Source organism: Colias eurytheme, chromosome 3 (genome assembly GCF_061535395.1).
Source record: "Colias eurytheme isolate Ceu_HAF_F1 chromosome 3, ilColEury1 Martin Lab GWU primary, whole genome shotgun sequence".
Taxonomy (NCBI): Eukaryota; Metazoa; Arthropoda; class Insecta; order Lepidoptera; family Pieridae; genus Colias; species Colias eurytheme.
Window position 1 is genome coordinate 3,012,969 of NC_142982.1, and position 23,480 is coordinate 3,036,448.

Below are 23,480 nucleotides of genomic sequence, written 5' to 3' on the forward strand. Positions count from 1 at the left end.
CATTCTTCTTATAAATTGTGATTCAATATGTTTCTCGATCCATTTCTTTTGTCTGTCCTTCAGCTTTTTCCATATAAATATGACAATTATAACAGCGAAAATTGTCAAAGCCGTCGCCAATAATATATTATTTATCTGGATATGGGATTCGACCGCAGAATTACTTCCTTGGGATGCATTTTGTGCAATTATCACCTCCTTGTCTCCCGTTTTAGAGTAACTTTTGCCCATTTCTGAAGCGACGTATGTGATTAGTTATGGAGAATGTTCCTTGCGTTATCCCCAGTTTCATTACTTCAATATTATAAATGCTCTAACTTAGAGCACTGAGGCACACAGGAATCCGCTGAATTGCATAATTCGCCCGATACGCGACACCCGGTAACTTACACCGCGGCGCTCGCGCATGGCAGGGTCGCCATGTAGAGTGCGGGTTGCGTGGGTAATGAAACACGTGTATCTTCCTCGAGTGATTTATTATAACTGCACTTATAATGCACTACAGTACAAGACAAGAAGCTTATATCTAATACACTACAGATCAAATAGCATACTAACACTCTATCTATTAAAAAACACAATCAAAATGCGTTGTGTAGTTTTTAAGACATACGGGACGGACACACAGTACTTCGTTTCATATTAAGTAGTGAAATGCTGGCTTCAGGTAAGTATTTTTTTTAATCAAAATAAAATAAAACACAATAGTTCCATATCTTTATTGACCTTAACACAATTATAATTAATCTCTTGTATATTTCCTTATCCAGTTGGCATAGGAAGACAGGCGTGTATAAACATCAGGGAAGCCTCTTCCACAAGGTACATTCCAGGACACCAGACCCACGAGCTTTTTGTGCCTCACCAGTGGTCCACCAGAGTCACCCTGGGGATGAGATACATTTAAAATAAATACTACCTTCACGATTCTCACGATTCCGACGTAACTCTGTCTGTCTGTCTGTTACGCTTTCCGACCGATTTTGATGAAATTTGGCACAGACAATCTTTAGACCCTGAAAAATAACATAGTACTATTTATATACCTTTATATATATATATATATATATATATATATATATATATATATATATATATATACCTTTTATCAAAACACCACGCGGGCGAAGCCGCGGGTGGAAGCTATAGTGGCAGTATATTTTCTAGTGTGGGAAAGTAATGACCTCTAACGCTGAAAAAATACTGTTTTAAGGCATCATGGTGAAGGGGCAGGACCCCATGATTGATAATATAATCTACAAAATATAAACTCTGTCTTTAGCTTGAAGATTCTCACGTGTAGTAGGGACCTGATTAGAAGAGAAACATAATTTTATATCTAGGCCTATAATTTTACATCCGTACCTGTAACTTTTCGAGATAGAGTTCAAATCCAAATAATCATGTTTTTATCGATGTCAATTGCTGGAAGTTTTGTTAAAATAAGCAAGATTTGATGATTCGCCACACTTTAGGGAAAATCCGTTGCGGATCTTCCGCGACAGAACGCAATGTTATTTCATAGAAAATTCAAATAGCGGGCACACTACGCGGAAAGATCCTTCGCAACGGAATTTCCATCTAGTGGGGCGAAGGCTCCAATTTCAAAATCGATGATGAAGGCGTAAAGAACAGACAGACAGACAGCGATACTTTCGCATTTATAATAAGTTGAGATTAAATATCTAGATTATAATTAAGCAGGGGATAATTATTTAATCCGGCTTATCTAATCCATGCAGTTTTTGACTTGAAATCAATGTGATTTAACTTAAATTTTTTCAATCAATCACTCGTATAAATTAAGATTCCTATCTTTTTGTACACGTCATTATGTTTACTATTAACCTATGCTTTTTAAATGAAGTATTTTATAAATTGTTTATCAAGATGTCCCTAGCATGTACCTACAAATACGACACGATGAATTAACCAGGGGATCAGAAGATATTATAATCCGTTTTTTTGACATTGTAAAAGTCTCTAATCTGAAAGTTTATGTAGTAGGTACTTACCTAGTGTAAGCTATGTATTTTGGAAAAAAGTTATGGTGATTCTTATTTGATTAAAATAATACCTACTTACTTGACAAAACCCTTCTCCTTCTCCATTCAAGGCACATATTTCCTTTCTCGTATACTTGGGTCCAGTTACGTTCCTTAATTTATTCCTACAGTTCCTGACCGACAGGATTCTAACATTCAACACTTGCAATGTGTCAGGGACACTGTAGTCATTCTAGAGAAAAAAGGCATTAATACATGGTTAATACCAAATATTATTAATATTACCTAAGACCTAAGTTATTACGGCGTAAAAGAACCCTTATGTTATATTTATGTAGGATTTTACATGTATAGTGCATAAATGATCATCAAAACTAAATAATTTCACATTATTGGGTTTAGTCTGTAATTTGTTATACACTGATGCACCCAAAATATTTCATTGAAATAATAAATTTGACCGATAATAATATGTTTATGAAACCTATAGTTGGGAAGTCCCTTTACCATTAATGTCATTGACTAAGATTTCTCAATTAATAATATCGATATACATTACACAAATTTGCGATTACAATATGGTCTAACGAATATGTGACTACAGCGCGGTCGAGATAAGTAAAAGGCTTTTCCTTTCCTTCCTAATCTTTTACAGAAAGCAGTATCGAAAATGACAGTACTTAAAAATTTGGAAATTTAAAGATACTTATTTACTAACTATCAGCAATTGAAAGAATAACAGTGATTTTCCACAAATATGCCTGTGTCTTAATAAAGATATACCCATATACCATGCTTTGTAAAATAATTTCTAGGTACTTACATCAACATATCCCCATCCTGATACAATTCCTTTTTCTCTGCCGTTAACATAACCACTATCTACTGCTATAGGCTGTATGTTATCCGCATATTCTATCTCTTCTTCAAGTTTCAATAAACTAATATCATCAGTAAGTAAAGTCGCGTTATAGTCCTTGTGAATAATGACTGATTCTACTTTATACCTTGTCCCACCAGAGGAAAGTTTATTTGATCCAACAACTATTTCATAAGAGTCGAGGTTTCGACTAAAATGGTTTGGACATAATACATAAACTGAGACTTTATTTAAATTGTTAATAAAAAATTAGGTCGGAGACTGCAAAGACTTTATTCAAAGCCAAATAATATATATTGTAGTAAAAAAATATGTATTACGAATAAGGTTGGATATTTTGGTTGGATATTTTCGCGCCTTGTATTTTGATTTCGCGCCTTGTATTTTGATCTTAGTTATTTTAGAGCCATAAGAATTGTTTATGTTAAAAAGAGCCGATCATTTTGTTATGTTGCTGAAATTGGTTTTATTGAGACAATATTTTTATGTTTAAGCGCTAACAAATGTTGCGGATACTTCACTAATATTATAGTTTGTACAATATTTTGGTTCCCTACATATTATCATAGTGGTTTTTGGTTTATCTATATATATATATATATATTTGTTTTGTTTTTTTATTTATTTATTTTTCTTATCATTTTTTTGTTAGGGAATAAATGATAGGTAATAGACACATTAAATTTGGATTACTGAATGCTTGCTCTCTCGGCTCTAACCAGGATGAATTCTTAGTAGCTATGGCTCAATATTCGGTTGACATCATGGCCATTAATGAAACGTGGCTACGGCCAGGAGAGGATGGTCGTGCGCCTACAGTCCCCGGATATAAATTGAAACATGTGCCTCGCCCAGTTCATATCCGTGGCGGAAGAGGGGGAGGTGTTGCTTTTTATGTGAAATGCGGTGTTAATGTGCGAGTTCTTGCTCATCCTGCACACCGAGATGTTGAACAATTATGGTTGTCACTTAATCTTAACAGCACTAAAACGATAATCGGTACCGCTTATAGACCGCCTTGGTTAAATTTGGACGTTTTTATTGATGGTTTAACAGATAGCATTACCTCTTTAGCACCCTATGATAAAATAATTCTACTTGGAGATTTTAATGTTAATATGTTAAACGAAGAGAACATTAATACAAAAAAGCTTAAGGATTTTCTCAATAATTTTACTTTAAATCAAGTTGTTTGTTCACCTACCCATTTTAAAGGCGACAGTAGTTCATTAATAGATGTAATTTGTACGGATGTTGATTGTAAAAACGTAACTGTTGATCATATTTCAGAACTTGGCCATCATTCCTTTATTACATTTGAAACTGTATTTAAAAAACAAAAGATAAAGCCTAAAACAATCACTTTTCGACCCATTAAAAACATATCATTTGACTCCTTCTCAAAGGACCTTGAACTAATTCCATGGTATAACATAATTAATAATTGCTCTGATGTTAATGCAAAAGTACATTTACTACAAACATATATTACAACGCTTTTTGATGTTCACGCCCCCCTGAAGGTCAAAAAATTTAAATCACCCCCTACACCTTGGATTACTGATAACGTAAAATTGTTATTCAGATTAAGAAATAACGCTAAAAATAAATTCCGCAAATCTAAATCTGATATTGACAAGAAATATTATTTGGATCTAAAACATCAAGCTAATGTTGTATTGCAAAACGATAAAACGGCATATTTTCAGAAACATATAAATGATAACATAAATAATGCTAAGTCTTTGTGGAAAAACCTGAAATCCCAAGTATTACCCTCTCATGCTAGTAGCTGTATCCCAGATTGTTTTGATAACCCTGATAAATTAAATGAAGATTTTTTAAAAGTACCAGGCTCCATTGACGATAGTGCTTGTGCTTCACAATTTAATTTCTATAAGGATAATAAATATAGTGTAGCTGAATTTAAAATAAAACCAGTAAGTGAGGATACAGTAATTAAAATTATTAACAATATTAAAACAAACGCTCAAGGAATAGATAACATAAATATAGACATGATTAAACTAACTTTACCAAATTCACTCAAAGCCATTACTGATATAGTGAATACTTCCATAACTTCTGGTATATTCCCTGAGTTATGGCGTCGTGCGGTAGTTCGACCTATCCCTAAATCATCTAATCCAACAAGTTCAAAGGATTTGAGACCCATCAGTATCTTACCGTGTCTCTCAAAGGTTTTGGAACGAGTAATATACACACAAGCACTCGAGTTCATAAATAATCATCGTATCCTTCCAGAATTTCAATCGGGTTTTCGAAAAGGGCATGGAACAGCTACTGCTCTGAGTGATGTAGTAGGTAACATATTGGAAGCCCGTGATGAGGGGGAAGGTACGATGCTTGTTCTACTAGATTATACGCGGGCGTTTGATGCAATTAACATAAACTTGCTCTTATCAAAATTGGGGTACTATGGCTTTTCGGGTAACTCTCACAAGTGGTTCAAAAGCTATTTATCTATGAGATCACAGATTGTTGAGATACGTACTGAAAATGGATCATTGCTAAAATCCTCCCCGCGAGCTATTTTTAGAGGTGTGCCACAGGGATCCATTTTAGGACCCCTGCTCTACATCCTCTACAGTGCTGACATAACCAAGTGTTTCCGTTACTGTAGATATCATATGTACGCGGATGATATCCAGCTTTATATATCTTGTAAACCAAGTTGCACACCGTTAGCTGTACAAAAATTAAACGAAGAGTTACAGAGGATTGTAGAATGGTCTGAGGAAAATTCTCTTATGTTGAACCCTCTGAAGTCTAAATATATTATTCTTGGAAGTAGGAAACAAGTAAAATCAATCATTAATGCTAAACCTCAAATTATTATTAACAATAGTGTAATTGAAAGTGTCAAAGTCGCATGCAACTTAGGTCTTACAATTGACCCACAGCTCCGGTTCGAAATTCATTTAAATAATGTTGTGAGAAACTGTTTCTATAGACTAAAAATATTATATTCGTTTCGAAATTTTATATCCATATCACTCCGTAAAAAATTAGTTGATAGCTTAATCCTTTCCAAACTAAATTATTGTGATGTAGTTTATGGTCCATGCTTGTTGGTCAGAACGGAGCGAATGATTCAGAGAGTTCAAAACGCATGTGCACGATACTGCTTTGGAATACCTAAAAGAAGTCACATAACACCATATCTTAATAAAAATAATATTTTAAAAATGGCTGCAAGAAGGAGATTGCATCTGGCTAATATGATGTTTTCTATAATCAAAACGGAATCACCAAAATATCTTTATGATAAGATTGGATGGAGAGAGCAATCAAATATGTATCCTACAAGAACAACAACGAATCCTCTTATAGTTCCTAAGTATCGTACAAGCGCTTTTCGAGGTAGTTACAAATGGGCAGCAACCCATTGTTGGAATGATTTACCTCCTCCTATTCGGAATAAGAAATCAAAATTCTCATTTAATAAACATCTAACAGCGTACCTTTTAATCAAACAGAAAAATGTTTAAACATTTCATTGCTCGTTTGTAATCCTACGCACTTGTCTGGTTTTGGCATGTATTGTATTTATTGATATAATTGTTCACTTAACAAAATATACATTGTTTATTTATAAGTACTACTATTTATTGTATATATTATATTTATATCTATATTATATTTATATATTATATTTATATTAATTATTTATTTATTACCTATATTGAATATTAACATTAAGTAAATCTTTTTATAATTAGATATATAAATAAGGTGTCGCTGAAAATCAGCTCTGCAGTGAAAGTCTATGCTTTCACTGTAAAATGCTGAGCGGCATTCCTTTTAGCTAGTAGGTTTTAGTAATTAGTTTGTAAGTACATAGATTGTTAATTTTTAATGTACCTGGCCTGCTTGCTAATAAAGATTTTATTATTATTATTATTATTATTATTATATTAAAATCAGAAAAGAAAAAGTGATTATTTTAAAAAATGCAATTACTTTGACGAAAAGCCGGGTCATAGGTATAACAATTTGAATAAAAGATAAAAAATACGTGCTGTTTTATCTACATCGATAATCAATAATAATTAGTTTCGTATATAAATATTAATACTTACTCTTGTACACAATGTGCGGCTGTCAATATCCACTTTTTACCAATAATAGAACCGCCACAGAAATGATACTCTGTGCCATCAATATTCCTCATTGAAACCTGCCAGGGTATTGACGCTTCTGGTGCCTCGTTGCCGCCTACTATACGATTGCCGGGCTCTGATGCCCTAGTTTCTGTAAGGTTATTTTTGTCGAAATAAGGTAAAGAAAAGCATAATATCTTTTGAATGTGTGCATTTATTGTAAAGGTTTAAACCGGTGCAGTATTAATAGCAGGGTACAGTTAAATGCAATGAAATTACATAGATAAGAAAACAATCTTAGCATTCTTAGCAATGTTGAATATTCAGTCAAAATTTGAGTAAACGGTTGCAAAACTTTTTTACATCTTAAATTTATTTTTATCGTTGATTTAAAACATGATTCATTTCAGATAGATAATAATTACCTACTTACGGTTAAGAAACCATACTAGAAGAAAAAGCAAACGCACCAGCATATTTGTTACTTTCTTAGAGGAAATAGGATTCAATGATGTTGAATAATAATAAGTTCCTAGTTATATAGAAGTTAAAATTTATAACAATATTCATAAGGTAAAACAATATTGTATAATATGCTGTAGCAAGATCAGAGAAATAGCCGCATCGCGATAAGTCTGATTATTTCGTTAAACAGTCATTGAGATCAATATCTTTGTGCCCTGCTACTTGATAATTTGATTACTGATCAAGCACACAAAACGGTAACTATAATTATTATAATATCTAATCTCTTTAGATTATCAATTTCGTAAAATTATCAAGATAAAACTCTTATGCACAAAATTAAAAAAGTTAAGGTTGTCCCCAATACCTACATACTAAAAACATGGTATCAAATTAAATAGGTACCTACATTTTAATAATATGACATTTCAAAAGTATTTTTTTAATAATTATGTCCAGTTGTATAGTTATACATATAAATCTTTGAGTTTGAGTAAAACTTTGATGTTAAAATTTACATCTCAGCTTTAAATTTTAACTACGGCATAATATTATCTTATTCAGATTTAGAACCTATATTCTATACATTGTAAACAAAGTAACGATTATATTATATCTGCTAGGTGTGTCTAATTTGTTTATTTCTGTTGGTTTTCTGTAACATGTTGCCCGGAATAATAAGGATTACCATCTCAAAATATGCAATTGAAATCTGTTGAGTAGTCTACTGTCTAATTAGAGTAATGATCGGTTACCCCGGGCTAGTTTTTCTGGTGTTACTAAGCTAGTAGTAAGATACCTCTATCCATCTTCGTATAGACAGAACTATTTATTTTGTAAAAATAAAGCAAGCAGACGAGTCACCAAGAAATCATTCGCCCGCTTGCACCTTTTATACCAAGGGTATGACGAGTGTTTCTTTTTCCAAGCCGTAAGCTAGATTACATTTCGATTCATTACGAATCGAGATAGTTGTAATCTGTGAGTTGGAGTTCATTTGACGTTAGTTCACCACAGTCACTTCATCAGAACTAGTTTGAAATATACTAGCTTCGCGTAAACAGTAGAAGCATATGCCGAGCCATCATATTTTACATAAATAACCAGCCTGCTATCCTAGCTTGTCTAATGTATCCCGGGCATAATACTTGGACGACATTAGCTTCCGCGTCATATCTTACGTGACAATAATATTATCATTTGCGGATTACCATCACAATAAACCAATAACGCATAAAGATTGTCGTGCGTTACCAATATTATTACAATCTATGGTCGTTTCAGCCTTGGGACGTCTAATATAAAGAGACGGACAACGGCCCCCATACACGTAAGTTCAAATCCTTGAAAGTGTGTTCGTTTATTTTTCTTTCGGTGCATTCAGACCAACCGAACATAGAGCTAGAGCAAGAGCAATCTTTCGTGATCTTTTAATGAAAACGAAAACTCGTATTCAGTGTTGTTCAGTATTATAACATTGCATAGAATCTTTTCGAACACATTTAGAACAACGAATGAATGCTCTACGCCTGTTTTTTTTAAAAGAATTTGACATAGTCGCGTTAGACTGATTTTATGATGATATTATGATATTTGTGTCATGATGATCATCAATTATTAAAGTATGACGCGCATTTGAACTCGAAATAAAGCCTGATAGATTGCTCTATATTACGAATGTGACATGATTATTAAATTTCTGATTGCGAAGAAAGAAAGGTTCTAAAGCAAGGTAGCGGACAACAAAAACGACGAACATCAAAAAAATTGCATTTATTATTTTCTTCTATATATAAAAATATTTCCATAGTTTTATAAAATAAAGAATATAATACTTATATTTATAGAATATAACAAACGTAAAGTTACAAAATATTGGACGTTATACCACTCTCGCGTTCCTTCTAATTTTTAATATAAAAATTATACGGACTCTGTCACTCCTGATCCGTTTCGTTCACACAGCTTTACTCGATACAAAAATACAATTACACCTAATTACTTACAATATTATCAGTTCAATATAACGCTTGCCGATTGGTTGAAGCGACATCTATTGGCTTTTGGATGCGAACCTCCATCACATAACAAATCTCAAATAAATTTTACGTTCTCGTGGCACATTGTTTTTAACATAATTAAAATAAAAACTTAACCTAGGTGAGCTCCATCACTATAATAATTGTAAAAAGTACTTGTGCCCTTATCTTATAATACAATTATAAATAACCTACAAATTTTAGAATTAAGCTGCTATAAGGAGGCTTCATAATCGTTACATCATACAAGGAACGTATAGACTTTGCAAGAAATAAATAAATAAAAATTGTATAAACATGAGATTTAATTCATAAATAATTCGCATCATTGAGCTAGTTGTCCAGAAAACGAAATACAGTAGGTACAGTTTAAACTAAATATCGTTAGGTTATTTTGCAGTTACCAAAAACAAATCACAGAAATACATAACTATTTTTAATTTGAACTAAGACGTAATTATGAAGTGAATATAATTTGTATTGCATAAATTAATCTTACTATGTGAACTATATGGATTGCATTGAAATTATAATATTCTAGATGTACAAAAATATAACTAAACAACATCTACTTATGTATAACAAAAACTATATAATATAGGCATACACTGGTCTTCTTTTAAAAGTACCAAAAAAGATGAAAACTTTCCTTGTACGTTTAACACGTATTAAATATCAAAAAATATAAATATGTTTGTATTGCAACAATACACAAGCGTTGCTTGAAGCAACTATTTTCTTATTATACACTCGGCAGTGAAGACTGGTTGACAGCTCTTGAATAGAGCGATATTATCTTGGATATTATACATACATACAAACTAATTTTAAATGAGTATATAACTACTTATACAATATTCTATAAATGGGACACAAAATATATGAGTAAGTATTGCTAATAAAAAAGGTTTGATAAAATATTTTTTTAATCTGTGTTTATGAATTTATAGTCTATGAGTAAGTATTGTTAATTAAAATATGAACGCTTGATAAAATATTTCTTTAATCTATGTTTATGAATTTATAGTCTGTAGGTACTCAGTACTCTATGAATAGTTTATCCCTGCTGTGAAAATGTGTATTGCCCATCTATAGAATACTATACAAGTATAATATTAATACATCGTTAAAATTTTAAACTAAAATTATAAAACTACTAAGAATCTACGTTCTCATATATAAAGAAAACTTAAAATATGAATAAACATATCATAATATGTCGTTTGGAATATGTATGGAATTGTTCCATGGAACAGTGTAAATAACTATGTATTTTATATTACAAATTATACAACAATTAATCTGAAAGTTATACCTTCAGACACTAACCTATGCACAACTATAAACAATATCATTAAGTAAATTATCATGGCAAATTATACAGAGCAAATTGGCGCCAAACGCCATTTTTTTATTAAGTATACCTAAATGTCAGAGATAAACTATGACAGAACGCCAAGGAATTCCGCGCAGCGGGAAAATTCGTTCAGAAATTCTGTGCATAAAAATCATTCGTTTGAAAAAACTCGATGTAATGATAAATTGTCTATGAAGTATATCCAGTCGTTATTATTATTAAGTTGTTTATTAAGTAAAATAATATATTTTCTTAGTACTATTAAGTCATTGAATAAGCTTTAATAGTATCACCTTCATAGTCATTTACGTAAAAAAATTAAGAGAGCGATGGCAAGACTGGATTTAAATTATTGTCTATTATTAACTTTTTTTTTTAATTGAATATCTGTTTTATCTTAACCTGACTGTTCATAAGTTATATTAGTATGATAAAATCATGATTCTTAATTGTGTGTTGGTGTGTACTGAACATGTACTGAATGATAACTATAAAAATAGTGAGTGTCATTTTGTATAATGTATAACAAAATATTATTTAAAATTCGACACGTTATTGTTCCATTTTATTTATTGATACAAAATTTACTTTTAAATAACAATCAAGTACGGGAACTATTTAATATTATAGCTTTAGTGTAATACATTTTGGTATGCATTTTCATCGTAATCGAATTATTTCCTTATTTTTATATCAAGGCATTAAGGATTTTAATTATTCTTATACATAATATTTATTGTTCCCTTTGCCTATATACTATTTACTATGGTGTATAAAAGCGCATGGCAGTGTAAGTTTTATTTATACAGATAATGTCACGTTAATCCGTATGCAAAACTATAATTGAAAATAATTACAAAAAAATAAAAAATCTTTTATTTTAACTGCCTTTATATATTAAGGATGATTCTTTCTCATAATGAAAGTAATTTAAAACGTTTTGCATATTACAAAACGCAAAAAAGAGAATATGACTAAAAATCTTAGTCACCCTATATACGGACTTGTCCGTGACATAAAAAATACAAATAAGTGTCATTAAGAGCATCGTAAGCTGTTATAAATACATCGATTAATCTAGAAACCTTTACAATATATTCATATTATTGCGAATTCATACATTCCATAAAAATACAAAACTATTGGCACCGTAACCTTTAGGCTTGCAGTCTTATTATCAAGGCGAGAAGCTACAACGGCAGTTATCACTCGATGAAATTCCAAATTATCCCTAACTATATACACATTTCATACTTGAGCAATGTCTTTTTATTAATTTGGGACAGTCCCAAATTTAATTAGTAATCTTGAAATTAATGGTCACCTCTCAGAAGTTCCATTAGCAGGTTGAAACTCGGCGACTCACCGTCTTTCTTGTTCGTTGGATTCATCATTTCTTTGCCGACTTGCATGAAGAACTGGAAATAGGAATATTTTATATTAGTACGAAAAGTGAATTGATATATCGTTGAAAATACATTATCTCGTTTATGAAATGCAACCTTTTTCATGTCAAAGTCTATGTAAATGGCACTTGACGCTGCTCGTCAAACTTGTAAAGCTTTTACTCTCTGGAGACGACGCTGTTAATTTAAATTAAATCTTATTCCTACATCATAAAGATGACAACTTACTTCTTTGTATTTCATTAAACAAATTAAACCTTAATTTTACACTCGCAGACAAAAAGCGACCCTATCCCCACGCTATAAAGTGCACGTTCACCTGGCAGGTCCTTTGCAGCTCAGGAATACGCAGCAGCAGCTCGCCGAACTTAGCAGGCGTGTCGGGCGAGTGTGTTGCTGTATAAGCTTGTAGCGCACTCATACGAAAAGTGACCCTATCCCCACATAATAGAGAGCATATTCATCTGGCAGGTCCGCTGCAACTCGCCGAACTTGGCGCTTTCTTTTAAACTCGCAGGCGAAAAGCGACCCTATCCCCACACAATAAAGTGCACATTCACCTGGCTGTTCCGCTGCAGCTCTTTACACTCGCAGACAAAAAGCGAGCCTATCCCCACACAATAAAGTGCACATTCACCTGGCAGGTCCTTTGCAGTTCAGGAATACGCAGCAGCAGCTCGCCGAACTTAGCAGGCGTGTCGGGCGAGTGTGTCGCTGTGTAAGCTTGTAGCGCAGCTAAAGCTTTCTCTTGAGATGCTCGCACTTTCTCCGCTTCACGCAGTTCTGGCGCATCTGGAAAGGGAAATGTTAATTTAATCATAATTATAAATCATTCAATAAATTATAGTTGGCCATGAAAATTATAAGGCCCAACGCAATCAAATTTTAGTGGAAAAATTGTAGCATGAAATTTATCGCGCATTATTTACATAATTAAGTTGTATTAAATTTACCTGAAGTGAGTAGTACGATGACTTTAAGCGCGACATATTCGTATCGATCTACCCGCAATCTTCTCAAGTGGTCGGTGAAACTGAGCATTCGTTCGATACATGGCGTTAAACCGTACCTGAAACAATACAAATTAAATGTGAAATATGTTTAAGATAATAAACATTAGCCATAATCACATCTTGTTTATCAGAAAAAAGTGTTAATAAAAGTGAAACGTAGTACATACTTGGCGTTCAAAGAAAGTAAATTATAGTGAATTTTTTTGCTGAGGTAGTCTTTGTGACAAGTATTTATTTGGTCCTTTAATACATCTTCTAAAGTAATAAGTACACACTCCTCAACATCAAGTAGTATAACTTTAGATAACAGTGTAAGTCAAAGTGTGCTTGGCGTTCTAATACACCTACATCCCGAGTACAGTAACTACAATTACAGTCAAAGTTCTAACTTTGTGCTCTGCTACGTTTGTTACACCGAAAAATATACTCAAATTAAAGTGTAAGTCGACTTGGCTCTTGAATCCACTTTGCTAATCAGAAAATAACCTTTTTTTAAGTGGAGAAATCTTGCATAGACACGGCCTCCGGGGAAGGGGCCGTGGGTCATGTCGGATTCCTACCGACCAAAACCCCACTGTGTTCCGTCAAGCCGCATCAACGACAGGGCCACGGGTATAGGTAGAATTCGTCCGTGACCCCATCAGCGGCTGCCCGTCTCCAGGCCAAAACAACTCATAAAATAAGCTAACACAAAGCAAGTGGCACACTAACTTGGCGCTCTGGTGCAGCGTGATCCCCCGGCCGCCGCCCACGCGCACCTCGCCCGGCGTGCTCACCCCGCGGTAGCAGCACGACAGCACCAGCAGCTCGCACCAGCTGTTGATCAGCAGGCAGATCTGGTCGTCGATCTGTGGGAAATACATCTTTAATGTGGTCGTTGGGATGTGGTATTAGGGCATAGAAGAAAGTGAATAATTTTCCGAAAAAATCATCCAGTAAGTAGGCAAAACATTTGAATGGAGAAGAGAGGTAGTGTTTAAAAACATAAAAAATAAATAACTGTGTTAAAAACAACCGACTTCAAACTAGCACTTGCAACATTTACAAATACAGACAAAAATGCTCATAAAATAAAAACTACTGGGCCTATCCGAATAAAATTTGTATGGGACTAATTCGACACCATCCCGCATCGAACAAAAAAAGAATCACGTAAATCGGTTCAGAAACCTCGGAGTAATCGGTGTACATACATAAAAAAAACATACCGGCCGAATTGATGACCTCCTCCTTTTCTTGAAGTCGGTTAAAAACTAATAGCAAAACTATAATCAATCAACATATTTAAATCTGCTTATTCCATCAAATTTACAGCCAAAAACAAGCACTCACCGAAATATTCTTAAACAGCGGCAAGCTCTTGCACCACTTGACAATCTTGTACAGTCTATGGTCCGCTATATTACACAGGTCGGCCAAGAAGTCGGCGCTCGAGTTCTGCGCAGTGATGCCGCTGGCCGCCAGCAGCGGGTTGGCGGACGGACTGCCGCTCGACTTGCCGAGACGGTTCAGTTCCGACTCGTTGTACTGCCAGAGGTGTTCGACGTCCATTATTTCCTGGAAGATTTAAGAGATTCCTGATTTAAGAGATTGCTGATATGTGCCTCTAAAATAATCAATAATGACATTGATTCACTAAACAAACTATCACTTCTGTAGGTCTTCGATGTACATTATTTGGACTGGCAAACTGGAATTATTTGGTTTTACGAGCTAAGCTTAGTATCCCGATCACTATAAGGATACTTAATAATTGATAGAGGTGTTTTACGTCCATTATTGTTTAAAAGTTTTAATTTTTTGCCTCTATCATTATTGATTCAATAAAGATAGAGGAGAAAGATAAAGCATTTACAATAAAATAATTGCTGTTGAAATTTGGATTTTTGGAGATGCTTATTTCCAAAAATCGGGACACTTATAAGGACACTAAGGAATATGCCAGACTAATTAACAGTTCTACGTCCATTTTATCCGTGAATGGTTTGATTATTAAAATGAGGTCCAATTTTGCAGTCGTACTGACTAGACTAATAATTTCTTTAATTTATTTCGGTCTTACTATTAATAGAATAACTGCAAAATCTCCAAGGCTATTTTTTCCTACAATGAACTAGGTACAATGAAAGTGAAGCTTACGATTATCCTTTTTTCTGTTCACTTAGTGACAAAAACATGCAAGAATTTGCCTACAAACATGATAATTATACTAACTGGTCAGTGTTAAAGAATATCTTACCTGTAATAATGGCGGTATATCGGGCGTGAGTCGACTGCTACTGGACTCCCCTCGACTGCTGTATGATGCTGGACCATTTACCTGCATTGCGAAATAGATTCATAATTATACATTATTATAATTATAGCGTTGTATCAATAATCAACCGATGGGCAAAAGTAAGCAAATATAATACTATTTTTGTAACCATTATATATTAAGTATGTCATAGTGAGTTGGTAGTGGGACTGTAGAAAAACTGAACGTGCGGTGAATGCGTGTGTGCGTGCGTTTGTGTGTGTAAGCGATTGCACGTAAGTTTGTGTGCGTATACGTGAATGCGTGCACGAGCGTGTGTGTGCGTATGTATGTGTACGTGTGCATGTACGTGTATGTATGTATGTATGTAATTGTAACATACACAATGTGTGTTTATACTTACGCAAGTGAGGCTTGACGCGTGACGCAGTGTAGCTGGTGCGTGCGCGGAGAGCAGCGAGCCGGTAGACGCCGCACCAGATAGTGAGTATGAACACTGGTATGTGGAGCGGCCACCACGAGTTCGGTCCTCGCGGATCGCTATAAATTACATAAAAATCATTTTTATAGGGTAACATAATAATTATAATAATTCCTAAATTAAAGTCGTGGACTACGAAAATTTTCGTTCAATGAGCTAAGCTTAGTGACAGTTATACACAAACATTTGTGTATTAAGTATAGACCTAAAGGAACTCAAAGTAAAGTACTGGATAACGACACTCAAGGGACTGTGCAAGTTTTAACGCTATAGGAAGTTGTCTTAGTCGTAGCTAGTTAGTTAAATGGAAAAAAATATAAAAAATAAAAAGTTTCTTTCAGACTCTTACATAATAACCAATTATTTAAGCTGTTATAGCGAGCGGAACGCATTATATTTAGGTAAAACGACAGAGGTATATTCAGGTTAATGTATGAAAATCTTCCAAGTGCTAGGGGTAAAGTCACCAGTAGTTAACCATGTACCTGTAGTTGACCGCTAATGCACATAAACCGTTATAATAAGAATTCGCGGCAATTTTAAAAAATCATTCGTTAATAAGTAGTTAGTGCTGCTATCTGGTCAAATAGGCGCGTAAATTGCGCATCCATATCTGTCAAATATAGTAAATGGTGGTCAGTTGTTTGTTGAGTGACGGACCATTAAATCAATAAATTCGTTTTTGTAATAATATTCGTAGAGATTGAAAAAGTTTGAAGCTGAATACTAGGAACTTTGTTGAAGAAAAGTTGTACTCCTGATTATTACAAAACGTGGAAAAGAGGTTAGATACTTTACAATTTTAATTATATATTTTTTAAAGAATAATCCTCACCTTCCAGTTTCATCCCACACCCGAGGCACTTATCAAACCGGCAGGCTGGGCACTTCTTCCTCGTTGCCACGGTAACGGGGCAGTTGCCCCCGCGCAGGCACATGTAGTTCTTGCGGTTCTGTACCGTGCGCTTGAAGAAACCCTTGCACGATTCGCAAGAGAATATACCGTAGTGGAACCCGCTGATCTTGTCCCCGCATATTGGGCAGGGGCTGGAAAGATGGTGTTTTTATATAGAAAAAATGTAATTGACTTGTCTTGATTGTGCTTCGGTTGATCAGATAAGGACTGGAAAGGTATTTATAAGAAAACCTTTTTTTTTATTATATTCTTTTTTTATTATATTTTGTACATGTGGATTTACGCGTCTTGGGCAATGTTCTCGTTTATATTTGTCTTGTTATGGCTGTCCTTAAGTGGATACGCTTTATATGTTCGAATTGTTCGAACTACTTTATTGAGCATTATTTTTTTATTTATCTTTTAAATAAAAAAATAAGAGAAGGCACAACATCGGTTACGACTGTGACTTAAAATTAAATAATGTGTAGGCAGTCGATCCTGCCTGTTCAGTCATACAGTCAAACCTGGGTAAGTGAGAACTGGATAAGTGAGAAAACTCTATAAGTGAGAGTAATAGCGAGGACCCGTCATTTTAAGCTCCCAAAACCTCTATTAGCGAGAAACAGAAACCTCTGTAAGAGAGAGTCGTTTTTCCCTCATGGACCTCCGTAAGTGAGACTGCTACTTATCAATACCTCTATAAGCGACAGTCGAGCTTTATTTATTTATATTATTTAGGAGGAACTATAGCTACAATAAAAATCAAAGAATCCACCTATTATAAAACTATAAAATCAAAAGAATCTATAAAGTATGAGTGCTCTGATGGACATGGAAATATTAAGAGTCCTCTTAAAAAATTTCTTCTAAATAAAATAAAATTACATAGTGCATGAATTTTTGACTTATTATTGAGACGTACCTCTATAAGAGAGAAACGCTACCCATGTACCTGCATAAGCGAGAAACTCGGGTTAGTGAGAAACCTCTATAAGCGAGAATGAGATTGTGCTCCCTTGGACGCTTATCCAGGTTTGACTGTATTAGAACTCAGAAAGGTGCACTTATTTAAGAACTTTTCTATAAGAATCTCATCACCATTCCCTCTTCTACATTAAGAACATACCTGTTAATCAGCTGCTGCCTGCTGATCCCCTGGTGATGATGCAGCCGTTCGTCAGTCTGCTCCGTGTCTTCATCATGTGCTGGTGAAGCTGGGAACACTGCTGCTTCGCGGTATACCACGTGTGGATGACGGCTCTGGAAGAAAAAGTATTTTAGAAAAGAGTAAGTGGGTGACAGGTATAGAAAAATATTTGGAGAAGACAAGATTTAACTTTATTTTACAATGCTTTTGAAAAGTTTTACAGTAATGTAAGTAAAACATATTTCAGAACAGACAACATTTTAAAAGGAACAGTAACAAACATATAAATGTAACTTTTTCACGGAATATTTTTTTCGATAGACAATTGCCTCTTATGGAAAAAGGAAGTCACTTTAAACCTTTAAATTTAATACTTGTAGCTAATTTTTTCTGATGTCAATTTATATGAACAAATAGTACCTGTACTGGTGAATGTGTAGGCGAAAACTCCGAGCTATAAGAGTAGCAGGAGGAATGTGAAGCGTCACTATTGTTGCGAGAAAGGGACGGCGTGTAGTGACGGGAGGGACGCGGGCTCGCTGACGGACTGCTGTATACACTGTAATTATATTTGTTTTAGGATTTTCGACCTTATTGCTAACGTACGAGAGTCGAGTTTTGAACCGTAACAATACTTAGATATAGTTTTGGCATTTTCAGTAGTATTGGTAAATTGGATAAGGTCGAATTTTGAACTAATATTGTTAACTGGCCTATGACCTCAATTAGACTTTGAAATAATGAACGAATAAATTGGAGATTATAGGTATTAAATTATCACATTATAACTTTTCAGAAAATACTGTGTCGCTCACACATAAAATTTTATTACTCGTTATTATATTTTAGTAACAATAAAGATTTTTATAAATTATTTTAGTAATTTTTATTAATCAAAACGCATTTTTAAACTCGCAAACTGTAGGTACTTTTGTACCTACCATACGTATGTATATAAAATGTGTCCATAAAAAAAGCACAATAAGTGAACACTACTCGCCAAAACTACCAGGCGATCATAAATCGTAAGAGCCATACCTATGCGTGTACATGGAATGTACGGCGGAGTCAGTACTGGCGCTGGACTGCACTCTCGGCAGTCGGCCGAGCAGCGGCGACCCGTGAGCTCCTAGCAGCTTCTCCATGCCTAGTGGCTCGCATTTTAATTCTGTGAAAAAAAAGAGACTAATTAAATAATTTTTGGAAAATTAGAAGGATATATTATGTTAGTTAAACGGGCCTATTTGTATAAAGGTATCTGGATAAAATTTCAGAAATGAAATTTCCTTCACTGAGTAATCCTGTTTAACATAGGATAAGTGATGAATGCATACTTAACAGCATTATTATAGGACTTTTGATAACATCCTTCTCCTAAAGATAACAAGATAAAAAGTAAAACAACTAAAACCCAACTACGACAAAAAACGACGCTGAAAAAGTATAAAACAAAAGTTAAATTGATGAACTAATAAAGAAGCTATGAACGAAAAGATGTGAATTATATGCAATCAGCCCATGAATACAGGTAAAGTCACAAGCAAATGCTAGTAATATATATATATTCAAAATGTGCAAGTAAAAAGCTTTCAAATGATACCAAACACGGCATATTTATCTTAACTTTATTTTTTTACTCTGTATGTTTTGTCCGCTAGAGGGCGCCACATTAGATTTTGTGAAACCCCATATAGCCTATAACCAGCGGACAATTAAGACGCTTCTAATGATATGTCATTTGTCGAATTGTGATAAGTAGTTTAGAAGTTACGAGGGAACAGATGAACATACATACATACATACATACATATATACATACATACATACATACATACATACATACATACATAGCCTGTCAAAATCATAACCCTCCTTTTGCTTTGCCGTAGTCGGGTAAATAGGCTAATATAACTATGTTGGCAATTCAATCGTGGGGGTCAATCTTGATTTTGTTATACATTGACAATCCATACTAATATTATAAATGCGAAAGTAACTCTGTCTGTCTGTCTGTTACTCAATCACGCCTAAACTATTGAACCAATTTGCATGAAATTTGGTATGGAGATATTTTGATACCCGAGAAAGGACATAGGCTACCTTTTATTGCAAAATATGTGCCACGGGCGAAGCCGGGGCGGACCTCTAGTATCCCATAAAAGTGAGCCCACCTTATTTATAGAAACTTCTTTTAAGCTTATTTCTATTTCCTTACTCACCATTCAATTGTGTTTCCTTCTTTATAGTCAAATTCTGGACCTCAGTCATTCCACTGGCCATATGCGACATGTGTTCATACTGGTCGGAGAGGGCCAGGGACTTTGCGCTGCTCGTCGGTGAAGATGGCCGCCGGGCAAGGGATAGAGATGTACTGTCTGTTAGGACTGATATCTGTAAAAAATATAGTCGTTAATACGATGTAAAGATTGAATGAAATTGGAATTTCATTTTATGCCAGAGACACTTATAATGTGCCTATATTTATAGGCATTTATTGTGATTAAGGTATCCTTAATCAAATGGCAAAGCCATAAGGGCCTGAAACTGTAATTTTTTTTTTTTTATTTATTATCAGAAACAAAATAGGTTTACAGATATATTAGTGTACAGTTGTGAATTAAAAAACCACTGAGGTTTATAGTAATGTTCGTATACAATAATTTATAACAAAACAATTTCGGTTTAACTGTAGAATACATAAATTGAGTCTAAAGATTGCACAAAAATAACAGTTTTTTTTTTATAGATACTTATAACTATAACATCAACTACAGTTTGTCTAGATAATATTGCTTAAGTTTACGTTTTATTTTTATTTTAGTAGTACAATTTCTTAAATTAATATCCAACCCATTCAAGATATCTGGTAACAAGAACGCTGTACGTCGTTGGCCATACATGTTTTTTGAGAATGGTTTAATTAATTTATTAAGAGTAGTGTTCCGTGTATGGTAAGAGTGTGAATTTAATGTTTGATATTTTGTGTTGAAGAAGTTTTCTTTGAGCAACTGAAATTCAAATTTATAATAAACATGAATAATACGAATACTGTAATCGAAAACCGTTAATTGGTACAATAAACATGAATAATAATTATGAGAACGAAATCTTTTGCCTATTATACAAAAAAATTAAACAGTAGATTTATTCGTTTTATTGCGCTTAATATCTATTTTAAAAATTAATTTGTCTTGTGAAACGCTTTTCGAAACTTTAATACTCATTTTAAATATCTCTATATTTCTAGGTCAAAATATCACAAGGTGAAATAAACTAATGTTGATTGAACATAACAATAAAAAAATAATTAAGTATTTTTCAATGATACTTCCACAACTATGTAGCCGTAGGTAAGCTAGAAGAATCAGCCTTGTATAGCTTGCACTAACGAATCGCACTTTATGCTAATGCTAATTTCTAAGCTCAAACGAGTTTAAAACTAGTTCCCTTTAACGATCTATAAAATCAACGACTAGATCTAGCCGTATATAGGTATTATATTGACTTTCTACAACCTAAGCGCGCTAGTCTTATCTATGACATAGTATAAATTATTGTAAACCGATTTTGTACTAAATTAACGATTGCGATACAAATTGCGATATTGTTTATGTGTTTTACTGTATAAATATTAAAACAAAGAGATAGTTTGTTAGTAACCCTGAACGTAACTCTTTGGGTAATAGAAAGTTGCATTGCATTTATTTACGTAGGCGTGTAATGGCGCCAAAAATATTATCTCTGTAAAACACGGAAATAGGAATAGAGAAAAGGATTGGTTCATTGGACTTATGTGTAGTATTCTTGCAATATATTATTTGCAAAAATATGTTTATGAGTACTCAGTACAGTTATTAATAATTATTAATTTATTAATAATTACCATACAAGTTTAACTTAGTTGATACAAGATGGCGCTGTGGGTACTATGAAGAAATATTTATGTATAGCGGTGCCCGCGGTTTCCACACAAACAAAATCTTTCTTCGTCTATTTCAACCCCTTAAGAGTTAGATTTTTAAATCGAAGTAGCCCATATCTAAATAGCCTATACATAAAGCCTATATTTGAGTCTGGATGTTCTATTATTTTTGATGCCAAATTTAATACAAATCAGTGTTTTTTTAGCCATAAAACGCGTAAACTATCGCATTTATTTCTATGAATCTCTCAAACTATAAGTCGCTTATTCAACGTTTTATGACTATAATAACAATTTTGAATAGTATTTATATTCGTATATCAAAGAGTTATAATTTGTTACTCACTCTATTCATGCTGAGGCTTCTCTGATGCGGTTGCAAGGGCGCATACTTCAGGTCCAGCACTCTATCATCATCCAGACTTTGGAACGGTTCGGTCTTGACCGTTTCCGATTTTATCGTCACATTGCGCAGTGTGTCTATGGAATCTCGAGAGGACTGGAGGTCTAAGTTGCTTGTCTCGTCTGAAAGAAATAGTACAAAATAAAAGTATGAAACAGATTTTTGTAGTCACCCTTAAATGAACGATAAATGCAAACAAATATATAATTACTAGCGGCCCGCCCCGGCTTCGCCCGTGGTACATATGAAAAATAGATGTTGGCCGATTCTCAGACTTACCCGATATGCACAGAAAATTTCATGAGAATCGGTCCACCCGTTTCGGAGGAGTATGCAGACTAACATTGTGACACGAGAATTTTATATATAAGAAGATTAATTATTAACAAAAATATATTACTTATCAAAGAAGCATTTAAAGAGGAAAAAATAGTGATAGAATATATATTCTATAAGAATTAAATGATTTTTTAAATTCATTTTAAAAACCGTTATAAAATTATTAATTTCTAAAAACATAATGCTACCAGCGACATAGGTATTTGTTTCGACAATAACACAATATACACATACAACCAGTAGTGAAACTTCATACACAACAATAATCTTAAAAAGTACAACAGTACAAATCATTACAATCATATACAGTACATTTACAGTTGATCAAATTAAAACAAAGTAAAAAAGGAAACATAGTCAAGTAGCTAACCATTATTAACACTGGTGTCTATGACCATTTCATGGTCAGAAAGCTCGCCTTCCCAGGACATCGGTCTCTCTTGCTCAAGGGGACCATCGCAACCCGACGATCGCTTCTTCTTGTTACGCATGTTCACCTGAAATTATAAATAAGTTTTATAATCTATACTAGATATCTATATTTATAAAGCTGAAGAGTTTGTTTGTTTGTTTGAACGCGCTAATCCCAGGTCGGAACTACTGGTCGGATTTGAAAAATTCTTTCGGTGATAGATAGTCTCGCTCGAAAAACCCGCATAGTTCCCGTTCCCGTGGGATTTCCGTGATTAAACCTATCCTATGTGTTAATCCAAGTTAACCTCTTTATGTATGCTAAATTTCAT

At 33.8% G+C, this 23,480-nt stretch overlaps 2 protein-coding genes across 2 annotated transcripts in view; both read right to left on the reverse strand.

Moving 5' to 3' along the window:
• Nucleotides 1-713: 713 nt before the first annotated feature.
• On the reverse strand, nt 714-7,524 carry LOC149909427 (chymotrypsin-like elastase family member 2A). Its single transcript, XM_090120172.1, has 4 exons — nt 7,444-7,524; nt 6,990-7,161; nt 1,298-1,310; nt 714-886 (listed from the first exon to the last, which is right to left on the reverse strand). The coding sequence occupies exons 1-4, from the start codon at nt 7,484-7,486 to the stop codon at nt 743-745; spliced, it is 372 nt and encodes a 123-aa protein (XP_089976298.1). The 5' UTR covers nt 7,487-7,524; the 3' UTR covers nt 714-742.
• Nucleotides 7,525-11,531: 4,007 nt separating this feature from the next.
• Hr39 (Nuclear hormone receptor FTZ-F1 beta) overlaps nt 11,532-23,480 on the reverse strand; it is a 39,832-nt gene continuing 27,883 nt past the window's right edge. Inside the window, exons 4-17 of the mRNA XM_090119397.1 lie at nt 23,108-23,234; nt 22,342-22,520; nt 20,293-20,464; nt 19,112-19,241; nt 18,494-18,632; nt 18,053-18,186; nt 16,864-17,075; nt 15,951-16,087; nt 15,530-15,610; nt 14,623-14,847; nt 14,002-14,138; nt 13,231-13,346; nt 12,915-13,069; nt 11,532-12,289 (exon numbers count right to left, since the gene is read on the reverse strand). Of these exons, the coding sequence (XP_089975523.1) occupies nt 12,185-12,289; nt 12,915-13,069; nt 13,231-13,346; nt 14,002-14,138; nt 14,623-14,847; nt 15,530-15,610; nt 15,951-16,087; nt 16,864-17,075; nt 18,053-18,186; nt 18,494-18,632; nt 19,112-19,241; nt 20,293-20,464; nt 22,342-22,520; nt 23,108-23,234 (2,049 nt within the window). The 3' untranslated portion in view covers nt 11,532-12,184. The remainder of the gene's footprint in view (nt 12,290-12,914; nt 13,070-13,230; nt 13,347-14,001; nt 14,139-14,622; nt 14,848-15,529; nt 15,611-15,950; nt 16,088-16,863; nt 17,076-18,052; nt 18,187-18,493; nt 18,633-19,111; nt 19,242-20,292; nt 20,465-22,341; nt 22,521-23,107; nt 23,235-23,480) is intronic.

Bases quoted from the DNA above. Each gene is read 5' to 3' on its own strand.
- LOC149909427 (XM_090120172.1), bottom strand. From the start codon at position 7,486: ATGCTGGTGCGTTTGCTTTTTCTTCTAGTATGGTTTCTTAACC. The intron at 7,162-7,443 runs GTAAGTAGGTAA...ATAACCTTACAG, and splicing joins TCTAGTATGGTTTCTTAACC to AAACTAGGGCATCAGAGCCC.